General features: G+C 34.9%; 1 protein-coding gene across 2 annotated transcripts; it reads left to right on the top strand.

The window, feature by feature from the left end:
* Positions 1-1061: 1061 nt before the first annotated feature.
* On the top strand, positions 1062-15772 carry LOC18051684 (protein NAP1). 2 transcript variants are annotated; one of them, XM_006448634.2, is made up of 24 exons: positions 1062-1243; positions 1986-2424; positions 2527-2601; positions 2951-3031; positions 3356-3436; positions 3587-3669; positions 4959-5043; positions 5316-5441; positions 5559-5666; positions 6416-6460; positions 6539-6681; positions 7521-7653; positions 8034-8144; positions 8248-8326; positions 9235-9428; positions 10388-10533; positions 10694-10775; positions 10866-10976; positions 11923-12048; positions 12134-12273; positions 12368-12464; positions 13430-14421; positions 14779-14991; positions 15162-15772. In XM_006448634.2, the coding sequence occupies exons 2-24, from the start codon at positions 2011-2013 to the stop codon at positions 15652-15654; spliced, it is 4158 nt and encodes a 1385-aa protein (XP_006448697.1). In that variant the 5' UTR covers positions 1062-1243; positions 1986-2010; the 3' UTR covers positions 15655-15772. The 2 variants fall into 2 exon arrangements, with proteins under 2 accessions (XP_006448697.1, XP_024046014.1); XM_024190246.1 differs by lacking the exons at positions 1062-1243; positions 1986-2424; positions 2527-2601 and having other exon boundaries at positions 3346-3436.
* Positions 15773-15841: the final 69 nt, after the last annotated feature.

Here is a 15841-nt window from a genome sequence, read left to right as displayed (position 1 = left end):
GTCACGAAAATCTAATTTTCATCAGTTAAAATATCAAATTAGAAACATCACAATGGTTGTTTTTTATGATATTATAATTTATGGATATTTACAAGTAAAATTTTCTGTGGAAATCTTGTATAGATAGTTTTGTTACAGTGTAGCTTGGATATATAGACCCAAAAATGAATAATATCTCTAAATATTTGAGATAGAAATCTTCTATAATTACGCTAAGAATTTGAACCCTTTTCTCACATGAGTGAAGGGGATGTTTACCAACCAATCTATTAAGGGTTTCCAAAAACATAAAAATGTTTTAATTGTTTAAATTCAAAATAAGTCATGGGTTTTACTCGTGACAATATCCTAATGTTAGTAATTGATTTAAAGAAAATTCCATTCAATGGTCATGGTTATGAGATTTGATCTAATTCTAACAATATCACTAATGCAATACCAATTATATCAATTTGCTTATCAATGTTCATATATATCTTTGTACATTAATATTTTTAAATAACTTTAACATATGAGTAGCACTAGACATCTTAATATTTGAGTTCCAATTTAATTCTCAAATTTTGTGTCATTTATTTATTTGACTATAAATAAATAATTTTATAAATTATGAAATTCATTGTTAAAGAGATGACTTGCAAACAATATTGGGCATAAATGTTAGGATTCCTAAATCCTAACATTATTGATTAACATATCATTAAAATAATTAGTAGTTTGATTATTTTGCATAAGATAGTTTCGTAATTCCAATTGAAATGATGCAAATATACGCTGGTTTATACGTCACGGGATCGTACTTTCAAAGGGTGTTTCCGTAATTTAGAAAGAGCTAGGCACCCGTTTGATACAAACAGACAATCTATGACCTTAATACGATCACGAGTCTCCACCCAATGTGTACGTGTGTATGGACCACTGTATACGCGTATGCGACGTCGTGCGAACTAGTTTTTTGATTCCAGTCGCTTAAATTAATTAATTAATTAAAATGAATTAAGAAAAATCAAGCGATTTAAATAAAATAAAATAAATTAAAACATTTCCGTTTTGCTCAAAATCCAGCTCTGCTACTAAAAACCAAACCAACTAACCTCCCCTCTCTCTATCTCTAGACTTTCTCTCTGTGAAAGAGAGTTTCTGATTCTTCGTTATAAGCTGCAGAGCCTCGGATCTGAAGCTGATGCTCTCGCAGAAACTGAAAGTCAGTCTGGCTTTGAATTTCGAGCTCTGAATTGTGACGGTACTTTCTCTTCAACTAATTGACGTCCGTTTGGTTTCCGATAAAATGTGGCCAGAGAGAGAGAATAAATTATCAAATTTTGACTGTATTTAGTAGAGCCTAGAGTTTTTTAATACCGTTGGTTTCTTAAATATTGGTAGCGTTCGACTTTCAGTGTCAGTTTGAGTGGAATTGCTAAATTTTGATAAATCTGGGTTCTTGATGCTGCTAGTAATGAGATTTTTATTGTTTTGTGTGGTAGTTTTTTTTTTTTTAAGTTCATATAAATAGTCGGTAGCTGTAATGCTGAGAGTTGTTCTTCTAAAGTTCTTTGATATTAAAACTGAACTCATGCTAAGGAAATGTGACGCACAATTTCATATTCAACTATTTTTATTCTATTTATTTTGACACCGAACAGCACATTAGCATACAGTGATGATAAATTTTCTGGGATAATATTGCATAATTAACCGAAAGAGCTGGAGATTTTGATAGGATAACATATGTAGGATTCTTCCATGTTTAGCAGCAGGGCAAACTGCAGTGAAGAGGAAAAAAAAATCAGTCTTATTTTATTTATTTTCTAATTTTAAGTTCTGTTGTCAATGATTCTCTGTTTCCTATATTGTGCTGGTGAAAATTTTGGTTGTGTCAGTCTATTAATTAAATGAACTTTTGATGTGATTGCGGGGAATCATGTAGAGATTAAACTCCTTCATGTTGTAGATTCTTGACTCTCAACTCCAACTTCTATTTGTAGAAAGTAAGAGTGTATTCATTAGTTCATGGCAAAATCGTGGCAACATTATTCTGCCCAAGATGCATCATCATCACCTACTGGTGGAAGGTCAAGGGAGTGGGAGGGTCCATCGAGATGGACTGAGTACTTGGGTCCTGACATGAGTTCCCCTGTGTCATCGAGGTCCTCTAGAAATGCTAGTTTTGATGGAAAGGTCCAGGGTTATGGTGGGTCCCATAAAGGTTTGAACATGCAGTGGGTTGTTCAACTTATTGAAGTTGCTGATGGACTAATGGCCAAGATGTATAGATTAAATCAAATATTGGATTACCCAGATCCAGTGGGTCATGTGTTTTCTGAAGCATTCTGGAAATCGGGTGTGTTCCCAAACCATCCGAGGATATGTTTGCTGTTATCAAAAAAGTTTCCAGAGCACTTTAGCAAGTTGCAACTTGAACGTGTAAGGATGGACCTGTGTGTGTTAAAATTTTCAGGTTTTATTTTAGTTGGTTAATGAATAGAGGATTAGGTAATTTTACTATTTGTATAATTACTGATGCAGGTTGATAAACCTTCTTTGGATGCTTTGCATGACAGTGCAGAAGTTCATCTGCAGAGCTTGGAACCATGGGTTCAGGTATGTACCCTCTTTGTGAAAATGTTATGCATTTCTTGCATAAACACTAAGACAATCAAAAGGAAAAATGTTGAAAGCCATCGATGAAGGTATCAAATTTGTTGTTTTCCCGCTATTATTGCTAGATTTGATGACTCAAGCAAGAATTTATTACTGGGAAGCTATTAGGCTGCTACCTCAACTTTGTTCAATGAAAATGCTTATTAGACTTATATTCATGTTTGATAATGACATAAAAATTGCAAACATTCTGACTTTTTATTTTTATTTTAATGAATATATATATATTTATATATTTTGCATTGCAACTCGGTTATTGGTAAAATCACATCTTTTCTGTGTGGATCAGCTGCTTCTTGACTTGATGGCATTTCGGGAACAAGCACTGCGACTTATATTGGATCTAAGTAGTACGGTTATTACCTTGTTGGTGAGTTCAAAATTGATTCTCTTGGATAAGCACGCATGCATGTATATATATATATATATATATATATATATTGTTTTTGTTGTTGTTACAAGGACATTGGTTTGGGTTTTGATATATTGCTCGAAACAAGGTGTCAAAGCACGATCTTAGAAATAAAGAAAATGTTACTAGTACTTTCTTATAAATATCTCTGTTGTACCCATGTTTATATGTGTCAATGCATGTAAAAGTGTTCAATGGTACATTCTTGTTCTTTAGATGTGGGTAACATGATTCGTGAATTTCTTCATTATAACTCTGATGACTTGGCACAGTATTTTGCAGCCCCATCAGAACTCACTTATACTACATGCGTTTATGGATCTGTTCTGCTCCTTCGTCCGGGTTAACCTTTTCTCTGAGAAGGCAAGTCAACTTTCATAAATGTTTAGTCAGTCAATGTTATGGGAATTTTTTTCCCTCCAAACTATTCATTTCTATGTAATCACTTTTTTCTGTTTTATGTATATGTATTTGAGTTTTTCTGTTACAATGCAATTGATGCTTTCATATCAGATGCCAAGGAAGATGCTGCTGCAAATGTATAACCTTTTGCATGCCATGTCAAGAAATGACCGAGACTTTGATTATTATCATCGGTAAGAATTGTCCTTTTTTTTTCAAATTTCTGTCTTAATATTTGTTGTTTTACCTGATGTGCTAGGATCTGTCCTGGCTACCTTCCTTTTGACTATACCATTTTGCAAATAAGCATAATTCAGTTTCATGAACTGTGTATTTCTGTCCTTGAGTATTTGTGAATTTTCTTGAAATGCTTGAAGTTTCGTTTCTCTTGTTAATTTGCTGGTCAAAGCTGGTTTTATCCACTTTGCTGCTGCATTAGGAAACCGGATGAAGTTTGAAGTTGATTCTTGAAATTAAACATGTTTTAAGTAGCTCGATAGTTGTTCTTTGCTAAGTTAAAAGAAAGGACGTCTCAACATAAATTTTTTTTTTCTTGTTTTTCTGTCCATCAATGAGATCTTCAATAAGCCAATTCTCAACTTTCCAGTTTCAAATAATCTTTTTCTGCTTCCTAAGAAAAATAACTATATGTGAAGAATGAATTAAAGTTTGTTCTTTTCTTGATTCCTACAGTATGCATGCATGAAAACATCAATGATTCAATTTATCTTTTTGTGAAAAGATGATGTTGATGCTCCTGCTACCTCTTATATTAATTGAAATTTGTTATAAAAGCTTATTTATTTATTTACTTTTATTTGGAAGTGACAGCTTATATTTTTTCTCACGAGCAGTAGAATAATTTCAACAACTTCCTGACAAGGCATTATCTGTTCAATCACTGTTTAGAATTTCTTTAGAGGAAAGCTTTAGTCCTCCCAGGAAAGAAATGATTTGACAGTTTTTTGTTGAGATTTAGGAATCACAACATTTCCGTGGACTTCTCTCTCTTTGCACTCATGCACTTGTTCTTGGTTCCTTCTTCTCAATTCCAGTTCACCCGATGTTACCTAAGGTCTCTTCAGGTGGCTTCCAATTGTGATTTAAAATAGCCTCGATTGACTGACCTGTCGTCTTTTCTTGAAGTGTTACAGAGACATCCATGGATTCTAGAATAGACTCCTTTATCCTTGGTCTAGGCCTGCTTGATGTAAGCCAGACTTGAGTCTATCTTGATATTGGTAGCCAAACCAGACTTGCTTCGATCATGGTTGACCACGCTGTGTATTATTTATAATATTTTCTTTTTTGAACCATAGATGGGTCCTTTTAGTGCAAATAAATCATAGTTGCACTATCCAGTTACTCGATCTAGTACCTGGTAGCGTGGTTGAGTTGTGCTTTAGTTTTTCTTTTTCTCCCTTATAATTATTCTTCTTGCTTATTTCATGTCCTATTTGCATGTCTATCCTTGAATTTTCAGGTTGGTTCAATTCATAGATTCTTATGATCCACCATTGAAAGGGTTACAAGAAGACCTAAATTTTGTCAGTCCACGTATCGGAGAGGTAGTTTGCATCCCTTTTCTTGCGGTGCTGTTGTTATGACATAGATTAGTGCCTGAAATTACCATCCTCAATATCTTTTTGATATTCTGCCTCTGGTTTCTGTTTTCGAGCTATGCTCAGCGGATTTACTGCTCATCTCTCTGTATTTTTGAGCTATGTTAGTTAACTGTGACCAGTATGGTATCTCATACGACCTCAAAGTTATATGATTCTTCCGTTTGTATTCATGTTTAAGTGTTTAATATTATTGAAATTTTATTTTTTATTTCCAGGTATTGGAGGCTGTTGGTCCTATTATTTTTTTATCTACAGATACAAGGAAGCTGAGAAATGAGGGATTTTTGAGTCCATATCATCCTCGGTATCCGGACATACTCACTAATTCTGCTCATCCCATGGTACATGCTGTTGTTTAGGATGATTCTGAGATTCATTCTTGTTTTCAGCTTGCTACTGTTTCTCTACTTGACTTACCTTGTTCACTATTAACCACTTTGGGAATTCACACCTTGCAGAGAGCCCAAGATCTAGCGAATGTCACTTCTTATCGGGAGTGGGTGTTACTTGGTTATCTTGTTTGCCCTGATGAGCTGCTCCGTGTCACTAGCATTGATATTGCTCTGGTAACATTCCCCCAATTTTTTTTAAAATAAATTTTCTTCTCTTGTTATGCAATAAAGTATCTGATCAAATTGAATCTGTGCTGGCAGGATGAAGATATATGCATTTACTGATTACTAATCCTGTGAAATTTGATACATTACTGACATGAAGTGCATACAATGAATTCTGGGAGAGAGATTGCTCTATTTTCTTCAAATTAAAATTATAAGGCATTGAATATGTAAATTTTTGCTTGGTGTTCTTATAACCAATATGAGAGCTTGACGAAAGTGTTGTGAATGCATTGCAATAAGGTGTTTGACATGAAATCTTCAAAAACTCTATAACATAGGCTACCACATACGCTGCATATGTATATAAACAGAGTGAATTGGATGCTGCTTTTTTTTATTTCTTTCTTTTTAATTTTTAGATGCCCATGTCAATCTGTATTAGTATACGTCCCACGTACATTGGTGTGACTTAGTAAGCCTTGCTAGTGGTTTTGTATTATTTCTTTTCTTCAGTTCAATTAAGCTAAATATTAGAATGCGGCACTGTTTAACAAGTTGCTTATTGAATGGATTGTATATGCTTAGCAAAGCTCCTGAATGGATTGTATACGTTTGCTTCTTTATTTATTTCAGCACTATTTACATGCAAATCAGTTCTTGATGTTCCAGCTTTTCTTTTAGACGTGATGCTACTTCACTGATTCTGCTGTGCTGGTTTTTTCTCTGACTTACTCATCCTTTTTCATGGCTTATAGGTTGTACTGAAGGAAAATTTAGTTCTTTCATTATTCAGAGATGAGGTGAGTATGATCGCCTGTTCTTGAAATGGAAATTCTTTTTTCTGGTAGCTTATTGTTGTAGCGACTTTGTACACACAGTATATACTGTTGCATGAGGATTATCAGTTATATGTTTTACCACGGATATTGGAATCGAAAAAGATGGCAAAATCTGGACGTACTAAGCAGAAGGAAGCAGATTTGGAATATAGTGTGGCAAAGCAGGTTGAGAAGATGATAAGGTATAACAAAGCTTTAAAACATGAGCTAACTTCTTTTTATAATTTCTTTCTCTTTGCAACACTTATGTGAAATCAAATAATAAATTACTGTGTTATAAGGAACTGCTTGTGTAAGAGGAATTTACAAGAATCCTAGAAAAATGGGAAAGGGTGTTGGCTTAAATCTGTGTTTTTGAGTTTTGATTTTTTTTTTTTTTTGGGTGAGATCTTATAGTCTTATACATCCTATACTAATTATAAAATCTGATCAATATTCTATTGTATAGATCTTTTTGTGATCTTAAGGGGTCCTTTTTTGTGGACACCTTTTTCACTTTTTGTACATGTGTTTCTTATTAATACAAGTTTCTTTCTTTCCTATTAAAAAATAATAATAACAAGAAAAATGAAAAAATTTCCATGCATCATATGGGGATAGACTTGATATCTGAGTCAGATAAACTGACAATGGTTTGACACGTATTCACTGATTGCAACTGGATTGCAGAATTACTTCTAAATTTCACCTATAAGGAACTTCATCCCCGTCTTTCATTGAAAGTGATAATTTTTTAGGAGATTCTGAAAGTTTTGGAAGGTTTCAGAAAAATATTTGTCTTCTGATGTGAATGCTTTTGAAGTGGTGCTTTGACTGGCAAAAATTTTATGGCTATCTAGAGTTGTCAGTAATTTACTTGGTGCATTTGCTTGTCTGCTTGCATCCTATCTTTAGATAGTCTCACTGATGTTGGGAATTGTCTGGTTCCCTTTGTTCATTGTTTAGCTGGTCTATGGAGTACTTTATATTTCTAGACACATCAACATTGTGTATGAGATGTTCAAGTGATTCATTATTGCAGTGAGGTTCATGAGCAAGCAATTTTATCGTGTTACGTGATACACCGGGAGAGGAGAATATTATTGAAGCAAGAAATTGGAAGAATGGTGCTCTTTTTTACTGATCAGCCAAGTTTATTAGCTCCAAACATTCAGGTAATACTGTTGTTGGATTTGTTTTAGACTTATTGATTTGTGCTATTTTGACCCAGGAAAGAAAAAATGAAAACGAAAATTACCTGCATTTTCTTAATCTTTATGTATAAATACTTAGATGCCTGATATGATCTTATACGTTTTATTCTTATGGACAAAGGTTGATTTTGCAAAACTGATGGTAGCTATGCTTTTAACATATTTCAATTTTTATTAGAAAATGAGAAAGAAGTGCAAAAAATTGATAGATTTTTAATATTTCTTCCTCTCAATGGATTTGTAATTTAATAGAAATTAAATTTGCACATGTTCAAGCATAATCAATTCTGTAATACTCCTTGAAAAAATGTCTTTTCTAAAAATTTGGTGTTTTTCTGTAGATGGTGTTCTCTGCCTTGGCACTGGCCCAAAATGAGGTGATCTGGTATTTTCAACATGTTGGAGTTGCATCATCAAAATCCAAAACTACTCGAACGGTAGCAGTGGACATAGTAAGTTAATTTTTCCCTGGTATTACAGGTGTTTCTTACCATGAAATTCCTCTGTAATTAGCCCTACCAGCCAGTGCTGTGCTTAATTTGATTTTGGTTGCAGGATCCAAATGATCCAACTATTGGGTTCTTGTTAGATGGAATGGACCGCCTATGCTGCCTAGTACGCAAGTATATTGCAGGTTACACGAGTGATTCATAGACCAATTTTTCACATTTGGCAAATATAATTTTCATTTGTACATTATATGCATAATTGTGACTTTGAAATCCTTGAACAACTTGAGTGAAAGAATATGAACTTGTGAAAAGCAGTAAAATACATTCTATTATAGCAAATAATTTCTTTGCATTTGCAAGCAATTTGGTGATTAGTTCGTGCTGTTTTCTAGAAATGGATAGAGACTTTTCATCATTTAGTTCTTGATTGCAAGGTTGTGGTGGTGACCTTGGTATATATTTTGAATTTTATGAAATAAGGATCATTTTCTTCATTATGTTGTGGGCTTTGTTTTCTGGCGAATACAATGATGTTTCATTCATTTTTGTTAACAAGTTGTTGATTCTTGGCATTTTGCAATCTTGATTTTGTAATATTTGCTTTTGGTAGGATATTTTAGAAACAAATTAAGTAGATTGAATACATAAAAATTTTGCAAAAGGCAAAAAAGATGTCCATTAGCCCCAAAAACAGCTAAGAATTTATAAATAAGAAAGTATCTCCTAACAGAAAGTTTCTATCTTGTAAGGGCTAAAACAGTAACTTTTATAACAAAAGTATTTCATTAATTTAGTTTTTCTTGTTTGTTGGGGAAAAGGAAAAAAGCTTGTGTGACGTGCACAATTCTTCTTTCCCTTTTTCAAAAGAGAGGGGTGTCTAGGAGGAATAGGGAAAGAAGGCTTGGAGGACACTTTGTTATGCCTGTTAACTATTTTGTTTGAGAGGAACTGTACTGCCTTCGTGGTTGTTGAACATTATTGAGCTGCAACACGCTTTGCATTTTTGTCTGTAAGTGCACTGAAAGGTTCCTCAGTTGTATCGATGAGCTAGATTTTGAAACTTTTTTTTTCTTTTGGTTTTGAAATGCAGCTATCCGAGGTTATGCATTATCATATCTTTCTTCATGTGCTGGTAGAATCCGGTTTTTGTTGGGAACTGCAGGAATGGTGGCCCTTGATCTTGATGCAACGTTGAAAGGACTTTTTCAACGGATAGTTCAGCACCTTGAAAACATACCAAAACCACAGGGTGAAAACATATCTGCCATCACATGCGATCTATCCGTAAGAGATCTTTGCAAACCATTTTGGCATTTTCTATTTGATCAGGATGAAGGACTTACAGTGGCTTCTGAAAACCACATGACTTTCTTTGAGCTATGATTATTCACCTCTATGAATATTTCTTATTCTTGATATAACTATTGAGTCACTCTTGCATAGCAGAAAAATGTTGCTGGTTGCTTTCCAAAGCTAAAGTCTTATCATATTCTAGCTAGTTGGTTACACAGTGACATGAAATTAACAATACGTAACTTTCTTGATTTTTCAGATACCTTTGGAGATTCTTAATTGTTAATTGAGAACCTTAGAGGAAGTATTTTTGTTGATCATTTGCGTCCCTGTGTACTCTTGTTTGCTTTCGCATCTTAATGCTAGTGGTTTCACTTATTTCTGTTTATCACATAATTGACGCCTTTGTTTGCTGAAACTTGAATAAAATTTGGGTTGCACTATTTGTTTGTACATCTTTTGTCTCTGCATGCGGTACACTTGTTTGAAACCTGTTTCACTGAATCCAATATAAAATGAGCTTATCTTTTTAAAATGGGTTCTAGCACGTCATTCTTTCTGGTAATGTATATATTGGAAATGAAAGGCTTTGGAATTTTGTTTACTTACTAACATGCAGTGTTTGTTTATTCTGTTAATTCTTGTGTACCATGATCAAGCTACGGGGTATAATCCATCTATACTATTTTGGAACATATATTATACTGCTGTGTGGCTTTCTATTAGTTGGCTTAAGTTAATAATCTTATTCGGTGATAGAAACACATCATTATCTACTACTAGGTTTTCTTTTCTAAATGTTATCTTAAATGTTCAGTTAAACTACTGTGAACTGATAATTTCTTTTTGCCATTGTTATTTTTGTTTTACCATGATTATAGTTTTTGGGTGAAATGGGTTTCTTTACAATTCTTTTACTTGATAGATGGTAATTTCTGATTGTCAATCAGGATTTCCGCAAGGATTGGTTATCAATATTGATGATTGTCACATCTTCTCGGTCATCTATAAACATTAGACATTTGGAGAAGGCTACTGTTTCTACAGGAAAGGAGGGATTGCTATCAGAAGGAAATGCTGCGTACAATTGGTCCAGGTATTCTCCAGGACTTCTATTTTTGTTGTGATTCTTATCGAGTTTTCATCCTTATTAGTGAATTACCTTCGCTGCTAAACTCAATTTGCAATAAGAAAAGATTGTCTTCTGAAATGTATCTCTCTGTATTAAACGACGTGTTGAATTTCGTTCAATACAGATGTGTTGATGAACTGGAGTCTCAGTTATCAAAGCATGGAAGTCTCAAAAAGCTGTATTTCTACCACCAGCACCTTACCGCAGTATGTTATTACTTAAGAATTTAAATACTGATTTACTTGGAACAATTAGACTGGAAATGTAATTTTGATTTGACTTCACTCTTGTTACAGGTTTTTAGGAACACTATGTTTGGACCAGAAGGACGTCCTCAGCATTGTTGTGCATGGCTTGGTGTGGCTAGTAGTTTCCCTGAGTGTGCTTCTCCAATTGTACCTGAAGAGGTAATCCAACTGCCTTCACAGAATCCTCCTCTCTGCTGAATCCTGCTGGCATCCTTAAATTGTTGTACTTTTCCATACTGAAAACCATACAGTTTTAGGAATATAACTCTTGTGTCATAGATGGTAAAAATTCCATCGATCAATGCTCCCAGAACTGATGTTTCATTACTGCGACAAACTATGGTTAATATGCTTAAAGTGTTACTTACAATTGAAAAAACCTTTATGAGATTGAAGAATCAAGAGCATGATAGGCAAAACAAGTATGTGCATCTTATAAAGCCCAAACTGCTCAGCATGCTTTTTCTTGTTTTTGTTTTCACTTTTATAAATTTTGCAACCTCCAACCAAAAATACAAAAAAAGTTTTCAGCATTCATCCTTTTGATTTTTAATTTCCATTTAGATACCTTCTGATTTCTGCTTTTTATATAGCCATACATTTGAATCTTTTAGTTATATTGAATGACACTTCTTGTGAATGAAATTCATTTTGCATCTAGGTTCAATGACTTTATAATTCTCTGCATTTGGATAATAGAAGTCTTGTTGCATTGTGTGATTTTATTAGTTTCCAGAAGGCTTAAAGGATGAAAATGGTCATTGACTTACCTTCCTGAAAAGTATTTTGTTTATGGATCTCATGTTTTCTATTCAAGTCTGAAACGGAATTAGATGTTTTTTTTTTCTCCCTTGAATTATAGTGAAATATGGATAACACATGAATTCAGCCACAGTTGAAATTTTGAAATCTGAAAATTGTGATAATATATATCTTTTTTATTTTCTTCATAATCTCTGCCATTGGCTCGTCTATCCCGTAATGCATAAATTGCTGGAATGATTATTGTCTATCATTAACATGTTACACAAAGCTATTTTTGAACTCATGTAAATAAAAAGGAATGGAATGACTAAGACTGTACTTTTTATGTTACTGCCTGCAGGTAACAAAAATTGGGCGAGATGCAGTTCTTTATGTTGAGTCTCTTATTGAATCTATCATGGGAGGACTGGAAGGGTTGATCAACATTCTAGATTCTGAAGGAGGATTTGGTGCTCTGGAGATTCAGGTTCATTTTCTTCATTTATGTTATGGCATGAGAAAATCCTTGGTTGTAATATGTTTCGCAAAACTAATTCTGAGCAAATTCTCAGCTTCTCCCAGAGCAGGCTGCATTTTATCTGAACAATGCTTCAAGAGTTTCAGTTCCTTCAGCAAAATCTCCAAAAGTAGCAGCTGGTTTTCCATTGCCTGGTCATGAGAGCTATCCTGAAAATAATAATTCTATTAAAATGTAAGGCACTTTTGATCAAGGCAAGGAATCTTTTTTTCTTCTGGAAGGAACCTGCAATTTGCTGAGGGCCTCTTAACCATTTTGTTTCTGGCAGGTTAGAAGCTGCAATGCAAAGGTTGACCAACCTATGTTCAGTTTTGAATGATATGGAACCAATATGTGCTCTTAACCACGTCTTCGTTCTGAGAGAGGTGAGTTTCTATTCCACATACCCATCCTTTTTCCTTTTGTGGTAGCAGAATTGGATGTACGCGTACCTTCTATGCTTTTCATTTTCTTTGTGCTTGCATAATGATGATACCGACTGGTTTGCTTACCTCTTTTCTTTAATACACAGTTTTTTTTTTTTTTTCATTTGTCCCTTCTCTTTTATTATATAGTTCTTTTGTCAATTAACCTTCTGTCAAATTTAATCTTCTTTCTTTTTCAGACCTCATTAATAAGCTTTACAGTGCCTGCCGTTTTTCCAGTCACTTAAAGAGAGATTTGAGTTTCTTGTCAGTTCATTGTCCTCTAGTTTTTTATTTTTTTTTTGGGTCACCGTGAATATTCAGATCATTATGATAATCATGTCAAGTTACATCAGCAGGTTCATCTTGAACATCATAATGGCAAGTTATATCAAGAGTCTGATTCTACTGTTTTTTTATTTTCTCTGTTATTTTACATTGTCCCTTAGGCATGCTTCGATTATGCTAATTTTACATTAGTACATACAGAAATAACCAAGTATTTGAATCACATATGTTTGAAGTTAGTTGTTTTATTTCATTATCTGTTTGGGGAGAAAAAAGACGAGAGAAATAATAGTGCATACTTGTGGCAAGCTTTCAAAGTGCAATTTTAAAGCGAGTAATACTTTCAAGCTATAATTAAATTAAAAAAAAAAAACGAAGGTAAAAATAATATGTATCTTCTAGCTATCAAGTTTTTGAATTGGATTGAAATTCAAAATGAGACCTATGTTATTAGCAGGCTTTTACCTGAGCAGATATTTATTTATAAATTCTGTCTTGGAGGTCCTGAAATGACCAAATTGAATATGCTAGTCCAATGTTCATGTATCTTTATTTCCAAATGATTTTTCATTTGTGCATACCATGGTGTATGAAATCTGATCACATCATTGTCATTATTCATTATAATATTCTGCTAGTATATGAGGGAATGCATCCTTGGAAATTTCAAGAGGAGATTGCTTGCTGCACTGAAAACTGATAATGATCTTCAAAGGCCCTCTACCCTTGAGTCAATGATTCGCAGACATATGAGCATTGTCCACCTGGCAGAGCAACATATTAGCATGGACCTAACACAGGGTATTCGAGAAGTTTTACTCTCAGAGGCATTCACAGGCCCAGTTACATCTCTGCATTTGTTTGATAAGCCAGCAGAGCAACTAGCTGGAACAGCCACTGAAGTTGTGTGTAACTGGTACATGGAAAATATTGTCAAGGATATATCTGGTGCTGGAATCCTGTTTACACCTATCCATAAATGCTTCAAAAGCACTAGGCCTGTTGGTGGATATTTTGCTGAGTCGGTCACAGATCTAAGAGAGCTGCAGGCCTTTGTTCGTCTCTTTGGTTGCTACGGAGTGGACAGACTGGACAGAATGATGAAAGATCACACAGCCGCTCTCTTGAATTGCATTGACACATCATTACGGTCAAACCGTGAGGTATTAGAGGCAATTGCTGGCAGCATGCATTCAGGTGACAGAATAGAAAGAGAGGCATGTTTGAAGCAGATTGTGGATTTGGACACGTTAATTGGATTCTGTATTGAAGCAGGGCAGGCATTGGCTTTTGATAACCTTCTTGCTGAAGCAGCTGGAGCCATTCTTGAAGAAGGTGCCCCGTTAATACACTCGTTACTAGCCGGGGTAGTTAAGCATATACCTCAAGGAATACCTGAAAAGAAGGAAATCAGGAGGATGAAAGGGGTGGCTAACAGTGTTGGTGTGGTTGTCGATCATGATTCTGAGTGGGTAAGATCAATTTTGGAAGAGGTTGGAGGTGCAAATGATGATTCATGGAGCTTGTTGCCTTACCTATTTGCAATCTTCATAACGTCCAACATTTGGAACACTACTGGCTTCAATGTTGAGACTGGGGGCTTCAACAACAATATCCATTGCTTGGCAAGGTGAGGTTTTATTTTTTCCAACATGTACTCGAAAATCAATAAACTATAGTGCCTGAATGCTAATTATCCAAGCCCCTTGACTGTTGACCAGCCATTACATCCAATTGTCAGTTTGATTGGTTTTTAACGCACTGAATAATGATTTCATATTCTTAGTCAGATATTTTCATTTGGGTTTTACGTGTGAAATAGCAGCACCATATATTAGCACATTTTATTGTTTCTGATGATCTACAACTCTTTATCATGCTTCTTGTCATTGAGCATCTATGGTTTTCGCATCCACTATGAAGGAAATCATTAGTTCTCAAAAATTAATAAATCCTTTTTTGTTCCACGATGGAAATGCTCTGGCAGATGCATTAGTGCTGTAATTGCAGGACGTGAATATGTTAAATTGCAACGTGAACATCAACAGAGGCAGTCTTTTTCAAATAGCCATGACAGTGAGACTTTGGATTCTGAAATACAAAGCCGTGTTTCTGCAGAAGCCAGCATTAAATCTGCAATGCAGGTCTTTGTCAAATTTGCTGCCGGAGTAGTTCTAGATTCGTGGAATGAAGCTACAAGGTAAGATGGCTATGATATGCGGACATGCATTTATGTTCATATCTAATTTTGTGTGAGTTTTGTGTGTGGCAGGCATGCATGATTTCCTCATTCTGAGTTTTTTTCAAGTCCTTTTCAACAAATTTACCTGAAATCTATGGACACTGTTGATGAATCTCTGTATTTTGCAGATCTCACCTTGTCGCCAAGCTTATATTTCTGGACCAACTCTCTGAGATATCATCATTCCTTCCAAGAACTTCTCTTGAACCCTATGTTCCCTATGCCATTCTCCGTTCAATATACAGTCAATACTATTCAAATTCCCCGTCAATCCCACTTGCATTATTAAGTGCATCGCCCCACCATTCACCTGCCATATCATTAACACATGCATCTCCCGTATCGAGACAGCCCCGTGGAGATTCAACTCCTCAGAATAGTGCCTACGATTCGGGTTACTTTAGAGGATCATCATCCCTTAGTCAGGAACACGTCTATGAAACTGAGAGTGGAAATCTGAAGAGTGACAGTAAACATAGGAATGTTCGCCGTTCTGGGCCACTGGATTACAGTTCAAGCCGGAAAGTTAAGTACGTCGAAGGTTCGACGTCAGGGAACATGGGTCCCAGTCCACTGCCTAGGTTTGCAGTGTCAAGGTCTGGCCCTATATCATACAAGTAGAACAATGCTGGCTGGGCATCCAAATTTTGGCTAAATGTATTTAGATGTGTACTTCACACCCTCCATTTGTAACAGCTACGATCCTGTAAGTTAATGTCAATTATCTCGTTTATATTGAGGCTGTTCATCAGTAATTATGCCCAAGTTAAGCATATGAAATCAAAGCTCGTTAAAAGCATATGAAAGT

This window comes from Citrus clementina, unplaced genomic scaffold (genome assembly GCF_000493195.1).
Source record: "Citrus clementina cultivar Clemenules unplaced genomic scaffold, Citrus_clementina_v1.0 scaffold_2, whole genome shotgun sequence".
Taxonomy (NCBI): Eukaryota; Viridiplantae; Streptophyta; class Magnoliopsida; order Sapindales; family Rutaceae; genus Citrus; species Citrus x clementina.
The sequence above is the reverse complement of the archived record's forward strand: the minus strand, read 5'-3'. Positions and strand labels throughout refer to the sequence as shown.

Coding starts and splice junctions, on each gene's coding strand:
- LOC18051684 (XM_006448634.2), top strand. CDS start 2,011: ATGGCAAAATCGTGGCAACATTATTCTGCCCAAGATGCATCATCATCA. Junction 3,437..3,586: donor TTAACCTTTTCTCTGAGAAG/GCAAGTCAACTT, acceptor CTTTCATATCAG/ATGCCAAGGAAGATGCTGCT. Junction 6,682..7,520: donor CAGGTTGAGAAGATGATAAG/GTATAACAAAGC, acceptor TCATTATTGCAG/TGAGGTTCATGAGCAAGCAA.